The sequence below is a fragment of the Apis dorsata genome, unplaced genomic scaffold (genome assembly GCF_000469605.1).
Source record: "Apis dorsata unplaced genomic scaffold, Apis dorsata 1.3 scaffold_401, whole genome shotgun sequence".
In the NCBI taxonomy this organism is placed as follows: Eukaryota; Metazoa; Arthropoda; class Insecta; order Hymenoptera; family Apidae; genus Apis; species Apis dorsata.
Genome location: NW_006263659.1, coordinates 1 through 16,565, shown reverse-complemented (window position 1 = coordinate 16,565; position 16,565 = coordinate 1). Strand labels below are relative to the sequence as shown.

General features: G+C 19.2%; 1 protein-coding gene across 1 annotated transcript; it reads left to right on the top strand.

Moving 5' to 3' along the window:
• Positions 1-426: 426 nt before the first annotated feature.
• On the top strand, positions 427-9,014 carry LOC102675698 (pyrokinin-1 receptor-like). Its single transcript, XM_006619293.2, has 2 exons — positions 427-932; positions 8,580-9,014. Exons 1-2 carry the CDS (start codon positions 460-462, stop codon positions 8,992-8,994), a joined length of 888 nt encoding a protein of 295 aa, XP_006619356.1. The 5' UTR covers positions 427-459; the 3' UTR covers positions 8,995-9,014.
• The last annotated feature ends 7,551 nt before the right edge of the window (positions 9,015-16,565 follow it).

The following is a 16,565-nucleotide window of genomic DNA, read 5'->3' as shown; positions in this document are numbered from 1 at the left end:
TCGATTCATCAGTATCCATAAATATTCGAACTAAATGAGTTTCTTAATTCTAACAATTTAACAATCCATATCTCTTTTATTTTTTTTTTTTTTTTTTTTTTACAAAAATTTAATAAAATCAACTTAATGGAGATCAAAAAAATCAAATCCACAATTTAACAATTGGATGACATCAATAGTATCAATGATAGATACACGAATACATATCAGATCGATATCATTAATTAGTGTTCAAATTGGCCAAAATTTACTTAATCATCGTCGAGAAATACCAAAGATTCCTCTTCTTCTTTCAAAATATTGAATCATTAAGCCATTAAATTATAATTATAGTGAATATACATAAAAATGATAATTTGATTTGAGAATGAATGAGGCTTATTAAAGTTAATTCGCTAGTCAAACCAATTGTGATTATTTAATTCATCAAAATCTCAAGAAATCTCATCATTCGAAAAAATGATTTTAAGAAACGAATCTATGAAAGAATCAATCGATATCACGATGGAGATAAGCGAAAATTGCAAGGAACAACTGATACCTAATGATTATATTTTGGATAATTACACAAGTCCAATAGTTGAATTTCTTCAACAAGAAGATTCATCCATCAGAAGAGATCCATTATATATCGTTCTACCAATCACTGTGATTTATGCGGTGATCTTTGTCACCGGTTTGGTCGGTAATATTTCCACATGCGTAGTGATCGCGCGTAACAAGTCGATGCATACGGCAACCAACTACTATCTGTTTAGCCTGGCCGTGTCTGATTTACTGCTGCTGATATCTGGTCTGCCACCGGAGATGTACTATATCTGGTCACATTTCCCGTATGTGTTCGGCGAAGCGTTTTGCATTATTCAAAGCTTCGCTGCTGAGACGTCCGCTAATGCCACTGTCCTCACTATCACCGCTTTTACTGTCGAGAGGTGCGTAAAAAGTTTTCGAAAGTTATATCTATTTAACAAAGTAAATTAATTTTTTGAATCTTTTTAAGTCCAATTTTAACTCTTTTAACACAAATATATATATTTATATTACAATTAATATTATTGAATATATTTGTATTTCATATTCTTTTGAAAATTATTTTCAAATTTAATTTTTATCACAAATTTCGTAAATATTTGTATTTATGATTTTTATTAGATTATATTATATGTCGATAAAATAAAATATATAAAATAATGAATACATTATTATCTTAGTAACATTTACTCGTAAGCTATTTATCTTTAGCTATATTAGATCAACGCAATATTATCATAAACAAAATTGTTATAATGTTATTTTATTACACTATATCACTTATAAATAAAATAATATTTAATTAATTATAATTATAAAACAATATAATATTTTCTATATTTATTTCTTTGCTTATTATAATATAATTTTAATGTTCATAAAATATAAATATTCAATTAATTAAAATAAAAAGTTTATCATAACATCGTTTTTGAAATAAAAATGAAAAACATTATTGGAATATATATAACTGTGACAAAAAAAGAAAAAAACATTTATATAACATTTTTTAATTCCAATTCATACTATAATAATCAAAAATAAAAATTAGTCATTTGTATAAAAAATACGATGCCGTGTTGAAAGAATTAAAATAAATTCTTTAATTTTAAATTTAGTTCGAATCGATAAAAGCAATAAATATTATAGTTTATTTATTTGATAAAGTAAATCAATTCTTGACTTTTTGTTAAATTTTAAGATAAATCTTTCAGATTTAAATTTAATTAGAATCATCTTATTTAAGAAAATAAATAGATTTTTTGAATTTTATACATAGTTTTAAAATGCATCTGTTAGATTCAAAGTTAGATTCAAAATTGAACTTATTTGAAAAAATAAATCGATTCCCTGAATCTTTTAGATATATTATTTTTAGATATACTATTTTTTTTATTTAAAATATCTTATTTATTATTCTTCTTTTATTTTCTAAGATACATTGCAATATTTTATTATATTTTTTAAAATATTTTTTATCTTTTAAATAAGTTAAAAACTTATCTTTTAAATAAGTTTATGTAAAGTTTATCTAAAAAAATCAGATTTATTTATCTAAAAAAAAATGGTACAAGGAAAATGATAAAATTTTAAATCTCTGGAATATTTTTTCGAAAATTTTCTCGAAAAAGATATTTTGAACATTCATAAAATATTTTAACTAGATAGAACATTTTTAAAAGAATATAAGAATATAAGATAGATAAGTATATAAGAAGAACATTTTTAAAAGAATATAAAAATATAAGATATATAAGTATATAAGAAGAATATAATAAAATGAATTTTTATATTTAGCATGAATTAATCAAATGAAAATTAAAATGTGAAATCTGTTTGGAGAAATGTTTTAAATTTAAATTTTAGAATTAGCTGTTTTATTGTAAAATGTAATTAAAGTTCAAGATTTTCGGAAAAAAGTGTAAATTCATCCACACTTTGATTATAATAAGTTTACATAATATGAAAAAAGATAAAAAATACGTTGTCAGTAACTTCATCATTTTTTAAAAAATAAACATATTTCATCATTCTTTATATTATATAAGAGCATAAAAAAATTCCATATATATACATAATTAAAAAGAAATAAAAAAAATTATAAAATATCATAGTATGTATATGATACATAATAGCGAATATATTAATTTATTCTGAGATTCTGATTCTTGCAGTTTTTATGTATAATTTACGCAGAATTTAATAAATACATATACATATAGAATTCTAACTAGAAAATAGAAAACTTCATAATAGAAAGTACACAATTAAATTGCTTATAATCTAACTGTACAGATATTTATATATACATTTATATATATTTATATATTTATATATAAAAATATATGTATATTTATATATACATTTTTATAAATTTTTTCTTGACATGATTTTAATTAAATTTTTTTATGTTTCTTTTAACATTCAATCCACTATAATCTATCTAATAAGATGAATAGATATAAAGAAGTAGATGTGATTGATGCACGAGTATTTATGCACTATGAGTACATAAAATTCTATTCACAAATTTCAGATATCTATAAGATGATTATGATGCAAGTTTTGATAAGTACTCTCACTTAGTGCTTTAAGCTGATTATGCTTTATGTTTTATAGCTAAAACTACAATATTACATATATAATGGCTTTTAAAAAATATCCATTTTAATTTTTAAAATTCAAATTTTGATTTGAATTTTTTTAAAATGTTAGAAGAATTAAATAATGTATAAAAAATAATGTATAAAAAATTGCAATTGCATCAGAATTGCAAAGAAAATATGTCATGCATTTTGATAATTTTAAAAAATAATTTTAATAAATTTTAAAAAATTTTTTTATATACTATTTAGTAAACTAATCTTCCAAATCTTAAATTACCTTAAAAAAAATTCAAATCATTTTGTTCAATTTTAAAGTTATTCATTTTTAAAGAGTATATTTTAAAAACTGATTATAGGAATCATATTAATAACGATAATTTACTTGTGACAATCAACAAAAAACATTCGATTAACAGCCAATAATTTATAAACATTTATGTTGTTTTACTTTGTTGAATAGATTATACTATACTATACTATATATTATATATACAGACTACATACATATATATATATATTTAAAAAATTATTTCGGAAAATAACTATATATATATGGTTAAAAAAGTTGTTCATATATATATATATATATATCAATGTAAAGTATATGATACTTACCAAAACATTTAATTACAAATTCATAAATAAAAATAGCGACAAAATAAAATAATATTCTTATAAGAAATATTTTGATAGATAAAAATATAAAAATAAATCTAAATTATGTTTCGATAGTATCTAGCTTATTAACGAAAATGCTTCGTTATTATTAAATATAAAAAAATTTCATATTTCAAATCTTTCATTTCCAATAATCAGATTAAATAATATTCTAAATATATTTGAATTTAAAATATTATTTTAATAATAATTTTTCAAATATTATTCCAAAAAAAAACAAACAATATTTTTAAATAGATTCGAGATAAATTGAAATTTTTATGTTGCTGACTTTTTTGTTTCTTTTATGTAAAGAAAAAAATCGTAAATAATATTGACGTTGAATAAAGACTATCGAAAAACTGGTTGAAAGAGTTAAAAAGATATTTGAATTGATTGTAAATATTCTTTCGTTTACCGATTCTTTGAAACAGGTGATTGATTGAGACAGTTTTGTTTAAGAGTTCGTTCACTTCGAAACGTCGAAATCGAATGTTCGGTTTGATGAATGAAGGAATTTTGAAAGCTTTAGTTATTTTAATCATTTGATTACATTTTACGCAGTATTTACGGTATTTTTCTAATTTTAGCTTTATAAAAAGATATAAAAAGTTTTTATGCTTAAGATATGAAAAAAATATGATCTTATAATTCCATTATCTTGTAATTGAATCTTAAGTTATTTCTATAATTTCTTTTAATTACATTTCAGAATCCTTCGAGATATTAATTAATTTTTAATTATCAATAATTAATCTTTAATTAAAAAAAATAATAAAAAAAAAGGAAATCAAAATTTCAACAGCAATTAACTTTAATCTTCTAGTAACACATTTATTATTTATATTTATTTAATAATTTAAATAATATAAATAATTTAAATAATTTATATTATTTTAATGTATATATAAAAATATTCTTAAAATTATTAGAGAAAAATTTATTTATATTTTAAACTATTTCCATATTTATTTCCAATTTCCATAATTATAGCATGAGTTCTTTAATTAATTTAATCTTAAATTAATTTAAATTAAGCTAATTAAATAATGAAAGAAAGTCATAAAAATAATAGCGATTATATCATTAAATATATTACTTTTTTATGTTATTTATATGTGAAGTTTTAAATCAATAGAAGATTTTGCTATCTAATATTTTAAAAAAATTATTGTAAAAATAATGTATAAATATTAATATAAAAAAAATATTATTATGTAAGTGAATTATTTTTCATTTAAAAATAGTAAAATAGTGCAGAGTAAAAGTATTAATAAAAAAAATAAGATATAATTTGATATAATAGAATTAATACTTTTATTTTTCCTTTCTAAAATTATTCTTGTTAAAAAGAAAAGAGAAAATAAAATTTCTTTCCTCAAAATTTTCAATAAATATTATTAAATGTAAATCGATCTCTCAATGTTTCACCATGCAATTCTAAGCCTGTTTTTAATCTTTTAATAACTACAATAAACTAAAGCATCCTGGACTAAAAGCATCAAGCTTAAGCTTATATGTCATCTCGTACACGGAACTTTCTAGAACCGTCAGAAGTAATCTTTTCCGCTTGTCACAAATTGACTGTCTCCGAATCTTTCAAGTTTCTTCTTTTTTTTTTTTTTTTCTTATTTCCGGAAAAAAAGCTTGAAATTTTTTTTTTCTTATTTCCGGAAAAAAACCTTGAACTTTCTTTTTTCTTATTTCCAGGGAAAAAGTTTCAATTTTCTTTTTTTTTTTTTTCTTATTAATGGTAAAAAACTATGACACTTTTTTTTTTTTTTTTTATTTCCGGAAAAAAACCTTGAACTTTCTTTTTTCTTATTTCCAGGGAAAAAGTTTCAATTTTCTTTTTTTTTTTTTTCTTATTAATGGTAAAAAACTATGACACTTTTTTTTTTTTTTTTTCTTATTTCCGGAAAAAAAGCTTGAAATTTCTTTTTTCTTATTTCCAGGGAAAAAGTTTCAATTTTCGTTTCTCTGTATCTCATGACGAATAATTGAATACGATGTAAATTATTGTAAAATGATTTGAGATTTATAATAAATATTTTTTGAGTCTGAAAAATATTTATCTTTCGTCTGAATATATTACTATTACTAATGATTTTTTTAGTTAGACAATTGACTTTATACGATTGAGAAATTTTTCAAATACTATCAAATTTATGAATTTTTTTTGTATAAAATATAGCAACGTTTTTTTATGATCAATCATTGATATTTTTAATTAATAATAATTATAACTACAGTATTATCTGTATTGCTTTTTATCTTTACAAAGGAATTGAAGTGAATTATGTTTTTTATCTTATAAAATTTTATCTATGAAAGTATTGGCCATTTTTGAAAATTCATAAAAGATTTTTTAATGATAATGAAATTTAATTACAATAAATTTTTAAATTCTAGAATATAAACAAATATTATTATGATACAATTAAAATGTAACAATTATAATTTATTGTATATCTAAACATTAATTATAGTTGCTAAGAAATTATATATTTTTAAAATATAATAAATCTTTAGTAATTTTATAAAAGAAGTAACATGATATTTAATTAAATAATTTTTTTGTACAAAATTATAAATATAAAGATTGTATTCTATTTAAATTAATGTGAATAAATATAAATATATAATATTATTTCTCTAAGAAATATTTTAATTTTACTAATAATGTTTTTATTAAGATAAATTGAATTGTTTCTAGATGAAAAGATTATTTTCTTGTAAAGAATAACTTTTATAGAAATGCACAATCGCGATATATTTTTATAAAAATATATTTTATAACATTGTTTTTTTCAATATTAAAATATTATAAATTTTATTATAGAATGAAATAATAGTAAAAGAATAGTAAAAAGATTTATGTTCTCAATTGAAATAGAGAAATTTTTTGTAAAGATTAGTTTTATTTTTGAAATTTTTAAAAATGTTATAAGAATATTGTAAAAGAATATTTTTCATTTTTTAAAAATTATCATTTCTGAAAAATTCTTAATTTATTTTGTTGTTTTTTTAAGCACGATTCTTTTTAAGATTTTGTAAAATAGGACATTGTTGTATAAAACGATATTTTAAATTTTCTTTACAAACATTATTCTCACAGTAATATTTTATTCTCTTAAATCTAAACGAGAATCTGCGAATACTTAAGAATTTTCTCGACTTATTTTGAACAGTTCTCTTTAATTCACCGTGAAAAACGAAGATGAGGACAAGTAAAGAAATTTTATATTGTTTTTCTTAGAATTTTAATAATAAAAATAATAATAATAAATTATAAATAATATTATTTAGTTTTATCTTTTTATATCACGATTTTATTGTCTCAATTATAATATCTACTTGTTCAAATTTCTTAAAAATTTTCATTTATCATTTATCATATAATAATTTATTATTATTATTAATAGTAGTAGTAGTATTAGTATTAATATTAGTATTACTATATTATTTGTCTCTTCCGTTTTTTAAGAAGTATTAAATTGATGAGATCATGATAATTGATATCCTCAAGTTTTATTTCACTCTCCGATTATATTAAAAAATACTTGTGTTATATTGTATGTTTTTAATATCTTATTATATTTGTATATGTATTTAGGATTGCAGACATTTGAGATAAATAAATTTTTTAAATATATGCATGTATTTTTTGGAGATATGATGATATAAAATAAACACTTTCTGTTGTTTCCAAATTTTTTTGTGTTTTTATATAATACTATATAATACTAATATATATTTTCTTATTTTTTCACAGTATTTGTATTGTATATTTTATCATATTATTATTTTTTAAAATTGCAATAATTTTGATATTGAGATGTTAATTAGATATTTTATATGTGAATATTATATCCGATTAATNTATAAATATATAAAATTATAATATTAAAATAATAATAATATTTAATATGCAAAAATATTTTAAATTTCTATTTACATTTTTTTAGTTATTTTCATAAAATTATATAAATTTTATAATATATAAAAAATATTTGTATCATGAATGACAATTATTTAAAAATTGTGATTGTATCTAATAAATCCGAAAACATGCTCTAAGAAAATAAATCATTAACAAAAACTTGTAAGTCATTTAAATGGAAAATAATATTCATGAAATATAAAAAACACTTATTATAAACCAATAAATCTATTATAAACCAGATGATATTGATTTATGAACATTTTTATAATAACAAATAATGATTATATGTAAAAAAAATTTTCTATATCAATATCCATTAATTTTATTTCGATTATTCATAATAATTATCGATAAAAAATTATTTCGATTACATTCAATCAATTAAACTTTCAATTTTTTAATTTATATTTTACTCGATCAGAACAATTTATTAATAATAAGCAATCAATATAAATTTATTTCATCAATAATGATTATTAGTACCAAAAAAAAAAAAATATCACGTATAATCATTATTTGTAAAATATAAAAACCCAAAATATAGTCGAAAAAATAATTATTTACAACTTTTTTCATTTCGTATATATATCATATATTATAACTATTATACTTCCTGGTTGATCTTATATGAAAATCACCATGACAAATTGTAACGAATATATCAAAATACATAAACATATTCACAGCACACGAAATGTGCTATCATCTCACATTAATCTCAATTTTCCGGTTTTTTAACGCGTTTCGATCATAGTCGAATTTTTTAGAATCTGCTAACAAATGAAAAAAAAAAAAATTTCACGAAAAAATATACTAACTATGTGTATTATCTTTTTCAGATATGTTGCGATCTGTCATCCTTTTATCTCACACACTATGTCAAAGCTGTCTCGTGCAGTGAAGTTCGTCATAGTAATTTGGCTATTGGCACTATGCCTGGCCGTGCCACAGGCGATTCAATTCGGGGTTGTATATGAAAACAAAAATGGATCGATAATTCTGGATACAGCTCGATGCTCGATGAAATGGACATTGATCGAACATGCATTCGAGATATCCACTATGTTATTTTTTGTCCTACCTATGACGATCATCATCGTTCTTTATATATTGATCGCGATTAAACTAAGACGATCGAGAATGTTGACAGCTACTGTGAACAGGAACCATTTATCGGTTGTTACGAATCATTGGGACAGCGGAAGAGGGAAAAGCGCTGCGCAAAGGAATGTCATTCGAATGTTGAGTGAGTAAAAATATTATAAAGATTTTATAAATGGTAATTTTATAGATATAATATTATTATAACATCGTAGTTCTTTATAACTAAACATAACTAAACATAAGTAAATAATTTGGGAATGACATTTTATACATATGCAAATCTTAAATAATAAATAAAATAATTTTTATTATTACATAATATTTTAATAATTTATATTTTATTTCAAAAATGAAAATAAAAAAATAAAAAAAATATGTGAATAATTTAAAATGAGAATAATATTTTATATGTAGATCTAAAATTTCTGTTATTAGCATCTTAATAATATTATAATAAACATTCTATTCATTTTAAAAGTCAAATGAATAAAAATATATTATAAAAATATAGAGTATAGAGCCAATTTAAACTTTTGTATTATATATTAGAATTATCTAATATATTAATTAATTATTTTTAGAAAGTAGATAATTGTAAGTAGATTTATAATTTAATTTAATCCAATGAGTATATATCTATTTATATTATAATATTTTCACAATAGTTTGCAGAAATAAAAAAAATTGGAATTAAAAAATATTCAGAAAATACAAATTCTTTAAAATGTACTATTTATTATTTTAGATATTTGATCGTTTATATATTATTACATTCAGAACAAAATTTATTATTATACTTTTTCTCTACTTTCAATTGGAATGCGATTCGATTATAGAAATTTGTTAATCTAATAATTATTTATATGATATACGATGATTATTCTTTTTTCATTAGCAATATGTTTTTTTATTAATTGAAAGTACGTAACATTCTTTTCTTAAAATCAATATGATTCAATATTGATCATATCATTTAATTATATCATCTTATTTCGATAGCATCAAGCAAACTTCCACATAATCTAATATTGTCAGAATTCTGAACATTTCTTCTTGAATTCACAAAAATAATTAATTACAAACTAATTCAAATTTATCCATTAAAATGTATTTTAAATATTAAAATATAATTTTATATTAAAATATAATTTAAAATTATTTTATCGAAAATTTATTGTCTCTCAATTGATCCAAAAAAAAAAATTTATTTTTATATATATATAAAACTAGTTCATAAATGCTAGATTTCACATAAAATAGAATCGACCAAATTAGCACAAGAAAGATTAAAAAGAGAGATTAGCTATTCCCAAGATTCATGTTTATAGTTGAGAAATATAGTTTGGTTTTTTCCAAAGCAAAGATAAAAGAATCAATTCATTCAGTGTCGAGGAGTTCCATCCTTCTATTTGATAGTCCCTAAAAATAGTTTCTTTAGTAATAAATTCTTTTACGAGCAACGAGACGGTTTCGAACGACACACAAAATTTATTGTCTCCGGATGTTTCCTATTGTGCTTCGAATCGTTGCAATTATTGTTATTCGAATAGAAATTTGAATAATGAAATAAAACGTTAAATTGATTTAAAAGAGTAAATAATATAGAATAATTAATATATATAATACAATTATTTATAATAATACAATTATTTATACAAAAAATATTAAATATGGTATATTAATTGGAAAATCAATTCTCGATAATGAAAGAAACAAAAATTGAGAAGAGCATGAATCATATGATTAAAGTTGATATATTGATATATAAAATATTTATAATAAATTAATTTGTTAGAATTTCAATTATATTTTCAATTATAAATAATTTTATTTTAATTAATTAGCAGTGCATTACATTATAGCATTTTTTAGTCAGTTTCTCAACGAAGAGTTTAAAGAATATAATTAATATTATTTTAAATGCAAAAAATAAAAAGTATTAAAAAAAAAATTTTTTATATCAATGCAGATATAGTAATATGCAATGTATTTATTATTTGTTGTGTCATTTTATTATTTCAATTAATATTTTTCAATTTCTTAAAATTTTTTTATAAATATTCTATATATGAATAAATGAAATATTTTTAATGTTTTTTTAAAAGGTATAATAAACTCGATTATTTATGAAATTGAGATTTTAAATTAAAGTATATTGATAAAAATAGATGAAAAATTAATATATTTTGAAAAGAACTATTTTTTAAGGATATTTATATTTATCTTATTTGTTTTCTACAAATATCGTTCACGATGCTATTTTTTTTTTCACTTTATTTACGGAATTATCCGTAAACAAATCATATAAATGTAATTTCTCATTCGAACGAATATAATAGAATAGATGTTACAAGAAAATAACCGTTTTATTATTTATTATAATTTATAAATATTATCTTGGAAAAATAAAAATAAATTTCTTGTAATTAGATTATATACTATTAAATTTTCTAAAAAAATTTATAATATTCCTCAAATTATACGATATAGAAATTTATAATATTCCTCAAATTAAATATATAAATTCTCTAAAGTTCTTGTAAGATTCTCTTAAAGTTGCTATAGAATTTATTTATAATTTTATTTAAAATTCATTTGTAAAATTTATTTAATTCTCTTGAAATTCTTATTGAATTCTGTTATAATTTTCATTAAATCCCTCTAAGAATTCTCTCAGAATTATTATAATTTTATTAATAATAAATTTCTGTAGAATTCGCTTACAATTTTTTAAAAATTTTTTTAGAATTTTATTCAGTTTCAGAAAATTTCTCTAGAATTTTTATAATACATTTTGATAAAATTTATCTCCATCAAGTTTCTATCAAGTTCTCATAAATTTTTCAAAAAATATTTTTAATGAGTGTTCCATGTTTTTATTGAATTCTCGTTAGATTCTTAATTCTTGTTTCTTATTAATTTTTTTTGTTATCATTATTTCGAAATTTTTATTCCCAAAAAACAAAATCTGCCCAACAAACCCAACGATTCAATCGACAGTGATGATCGTAAATTCGATCCATGTTCCAGACAATGATTCTTCGAGACTTTTTCGGTCATGCGTGCATTTTCATCAAAGCATCGAGAGATAGACTCATAAAATCATATGACTTCGTGATTTTCGTTAGTTTATGGAACGATGTGGCCACTATCCTCATACGATAGATATTATTGAGAAATAAATAAAACGATATAAAATCACATATATGAAAAATTATATTAACATTTAATATAATCAAATTCGTTAAAATTTATTTAATTTTTATTAATTTAATTAATAAAAAATGGAATATTTAGTAAAAAAATTATAATTTTTTTTAAAATTGTTAATCTTTTCGTTTGGTAAATTAAAAAGTATAATTTTTTTATTAAATTAATAATAATTTATTGTAATAAATTGAGGAATATATTTATTAATAATTTATTAACTTTAATTTAATTTTTAATTTATGAACTTTATATATTATTTTTATACATTATATAACATATGTTTTACATATTTTTCATAACGATATAAATGAATATTTTATATATTTTTTTCTGATATTAATTTTATTTGTATAATTAAATATTCCAAATAAATTCAAATATATTTTAAATAAAATTTCTGGTTATGATATGATATTGAAAATTGAAAAATTTTGAATAATTTATTTGTAGAATACGGAATAGTCCAATATAGAATATTGAAATAGTCCAATATGATATTGAAACAATATAGAATAATTTTGAGAGATAATTTTGTGAGTGAAATAACACGATCTCATAAAAGTTATAAAATTTTCAATTCTTTTGATACTATGTATTGCATAAAAATAAATTAATTATTATTTTTATTTGTTTTTAGTTGAAAAATCAAAGTTATATGTAATATAACTTTAAAATTATTCACTTTTTATATATTTTTTAAATGATTTATATTTATATAAATAATGATTTTTTCAGAATGCAATGTATTAATATAATGTTCAGAAATTATATTTCTGTATGTTGAAATATTATTATACGGTTATTGAAAAAACAAGTGAGCCACTTTCTAATTTTTGAATTATATGGATACAATAGATGACCCATTATAAAAATATATAATAATATATAGTATAATATAATAGTATAGATAAGTGATGATAAGGATGAAATGATGTAAATTTTTTAGAATAATTACTATACCATAAAAATTTAATTAATATCTAAATAAAAAAAAGATATATTTGCAAACATCAATATTTATATAGATTTATAATATTAAAGAATATAAAAGAAAAAATAATCATAAATTTAAAAAATATATATAATTGAATTCTGTATGTTGTACGATTATAAGATTATGTTTTAGGATTTGATATTTTTAAAATATTAAAAACATATGATAAATAGATAATAAAAGAAAAAATTATTTTCTTTTTTGTATAAAATATTTCCATATTATTTATATATATTCAAAAATTCTGAATATCCTTTGTGAAATAACTTTTTATAAGTCAAATATTGAATCCAATCATTTTGTTATAATGTACAATTTTGTATTATTTGACACATTTATCTTTTTCTCCGAAAATATCATTATTTCTTCTATTAAAAAATTTAAAAAATTTTGACTTTTCAGAAGATAAATTTTGCATATTAATTATTTTTTATTATTTTATTACTTTTCTCGAAATTTTTTCAGTTATAAATTTCTTCTTTCAATATTTTCTTTTATCAATGTTTTCAGAAAATTACTGTTTTTTATATTTTTTTGATTTATATTCAATGAAAAATTTCATTAAAATACTGAAAATAAAATTAATCTAATTGAATAAAATATTTTTTATGAAAATTGTAAAAATTCCTACATTTTTTAAACTAAATTCTGGTTTTATAATTTCATTAAGATCTGTAACGCTATTTGTTATTTTATTGTACACATCCTGATCGTTTTTCTTCATTTAAGAAAGCGTAATCTGGAATAATATTTAAATTAAATTAATTTAAAATGAAATGGATTTATATAGAATTCAATTGTTTTTTTTTTACAATTACGAATAAATTTTTTTTTAGATATTAATTAAATCTACTAATTATTGTACTGATCATTTTTAAAAATTTTATTTGAATTTATCCTATTAAATAATTTTAATAAAACGATTTCTTTTTTAATTCAATTTATCAAATAAACGATAGCAATTTATCAAAAATTCGTGAGAAAATTTTTATATCTAATATTATAATTTTATGTTAAATCTAATAAATCGCTAACATTTTGCAAATATTATACAATTTCATACGCACACGCGCGTACGCGCGTACATACACACACATATTTTAAAATATATTTTTTTATGTAATTATTGAGTATTTGAATTTATTAAGTATTTGAATTTTAACTACATAAAAATCTACAATTTACTTATTATATAGATATATAAACTGTCCTAAAATATCCGAGAATATCCGTTAACTAAATTAGAGAAATTTCTAAGATAATTTCAAACAACATTTGTAAAAATGTTCATTATGGTTTTCTTAATGAAAGACACTAATCAATCATGGAGCGCATAGCATACATTGAACCGTAACAGTAATGTTAACTATGTGCTGCTGATCGAGCAATAAACAAATCCAAGCAGTATATCGAAGAAAGTATTGAATATCATTATTTATTTATTGTTTATGATATAATTAGATATAATTATTTATATAGATTTTATATTTTAATAAAAATATAAAAAAAATTTTTTATATTTTAATAAAAAAATATATGTTACATTCAACATACCTCTTATCACATATATTGTTTTGAATGTGCATTAGATGTATTTTTCGATCAGCAACATATCAACCAGCAATATTACCATCGCAGATCGACTAAGCTATGCATACAATTGGCCAGTATTTTTTGTTAATAATTTGCCATAACAAAAATTTTTATAAAGAAAAAAATATTACTTGAAATTATTTGAAGAATCTTCAGTTAATAGATGTTTTTACATTTTGAACTACATATATATATAATTAATCTTTCAAATAATTTGTTTTATAAAATATAGTATAATTTGTTACTTTTTAAATCTTTTTTCTTTACACGGATAATTTTTTTAATACATTTTCTTCAATTTCAAAAAATCAATTTAGGGTTTATTTGTCTATACCATATTTCTTTCCTAATGTAACTGCACTTTTTCCATTCACGACTTTCTTAATAGTCTCATAATAATTCGCTTAAGTAGCACTGCTTTGTTCAAGATCTCTTATACCAAGCTCAATTAAAACATGAACCAAAATTCCAAACTATTTCTTTACTTTTTATTCTCATGAGTTTTATTTATAAACTTTCAAATATTAATAATAAAATTATACATAAAATAATAACATAAATTATATAATTAACGCACATCAAATTGCGCAATTCCTATTTAAATTAGATATTAAAATATTCGCAATTTTCATCTTTATTATTTTAAAATAAAAGTTATGAAAATTTTCTATATATTGGTATAATAAAATTTTCCTTTTTTTTTGAATTCAGTTTTCTTCGATTCAGTTTTTTTCGTAGACTACAGAAAAATCTTCGACGAAAATATAATTTTTTATGGCATTATTTGTTATTTTCGTTGAAATAAGCGATATTGATGATTTAAAAAATTAAATATAATAATTATAATATATTAATTATAATATATAATATATAATATATAATAATTATAAATATATAATAAATATAAATATTAAATTAAATATTTAATAAATGCAAATTTATTTTGCATATTTATTAAATATTATTAAATATTATTAAATATTAGTAGTTTTTAAACAAAAGTTATGAAATTAAATTATTTTGAAAAAAAATGATAAATATAAATTTTGATATTGAATATATGATATATGATAAATATATGATAAATTGATTACTTGAAGCTTTGAGTGAAAAAAAATAAAAAAAATTTCAACTACAAATGAAATTATTTCCTGATTAGATCTGAATTATAAATAAAAAAATATATAACTGAAAATAAATAAAAAATATAAAATTAAAATTTTATTATTTAAAAATTAATTTTCAAAAAAACTGAATTTGAAAATTTGTCAATTACATTTTTTATTTATGCATATTCTATTTTCTCAAAAATAAAAACTTAGTGAAATCTTATTCTATATTTTCTGTTTGTTTTCATTTATAAAATAATTTATTGATATTCATTCAAATCTAATCGAAAAATAATTAATTTATATTTAAAAATTTTTCAAACTTATTTTATTCGAAAATAAAACTTCAAAATATCAATAAAAGATTTTATTTGATTTTTTGATTTATTTTTTTCCTTCAGTTCCTATCCGGAAGAATTCTGTATATTTAAAATTTTTTTCTATTTCTTTATTATTAATTTAATTATTTATTTAAATTATTATTTAAATTATCGTATCATTATATTTTTCATTATTTGAATAATGAAAAAAACATTGAAATTTTCAAAACATTGAAACATTTATTGAACATTTTATTTTAATTTAAGATTTAATATTTGTCTATTTCAACATTTTAGAATAAATATTCTTCTATAAATATTTCTGTTGACTGGGCAATGGAAAACAATAAATAAAAATATACGGGTTTAGCTGAATGAATATATTTGATTATGCGTGATTGCGCGTATCTGTTTATAAAACATTTGAAATATGTATATCGAAGAGAAACAAATAGCTACCAACTATGAAATAGTAATGTTGCTGGCAACATTCAA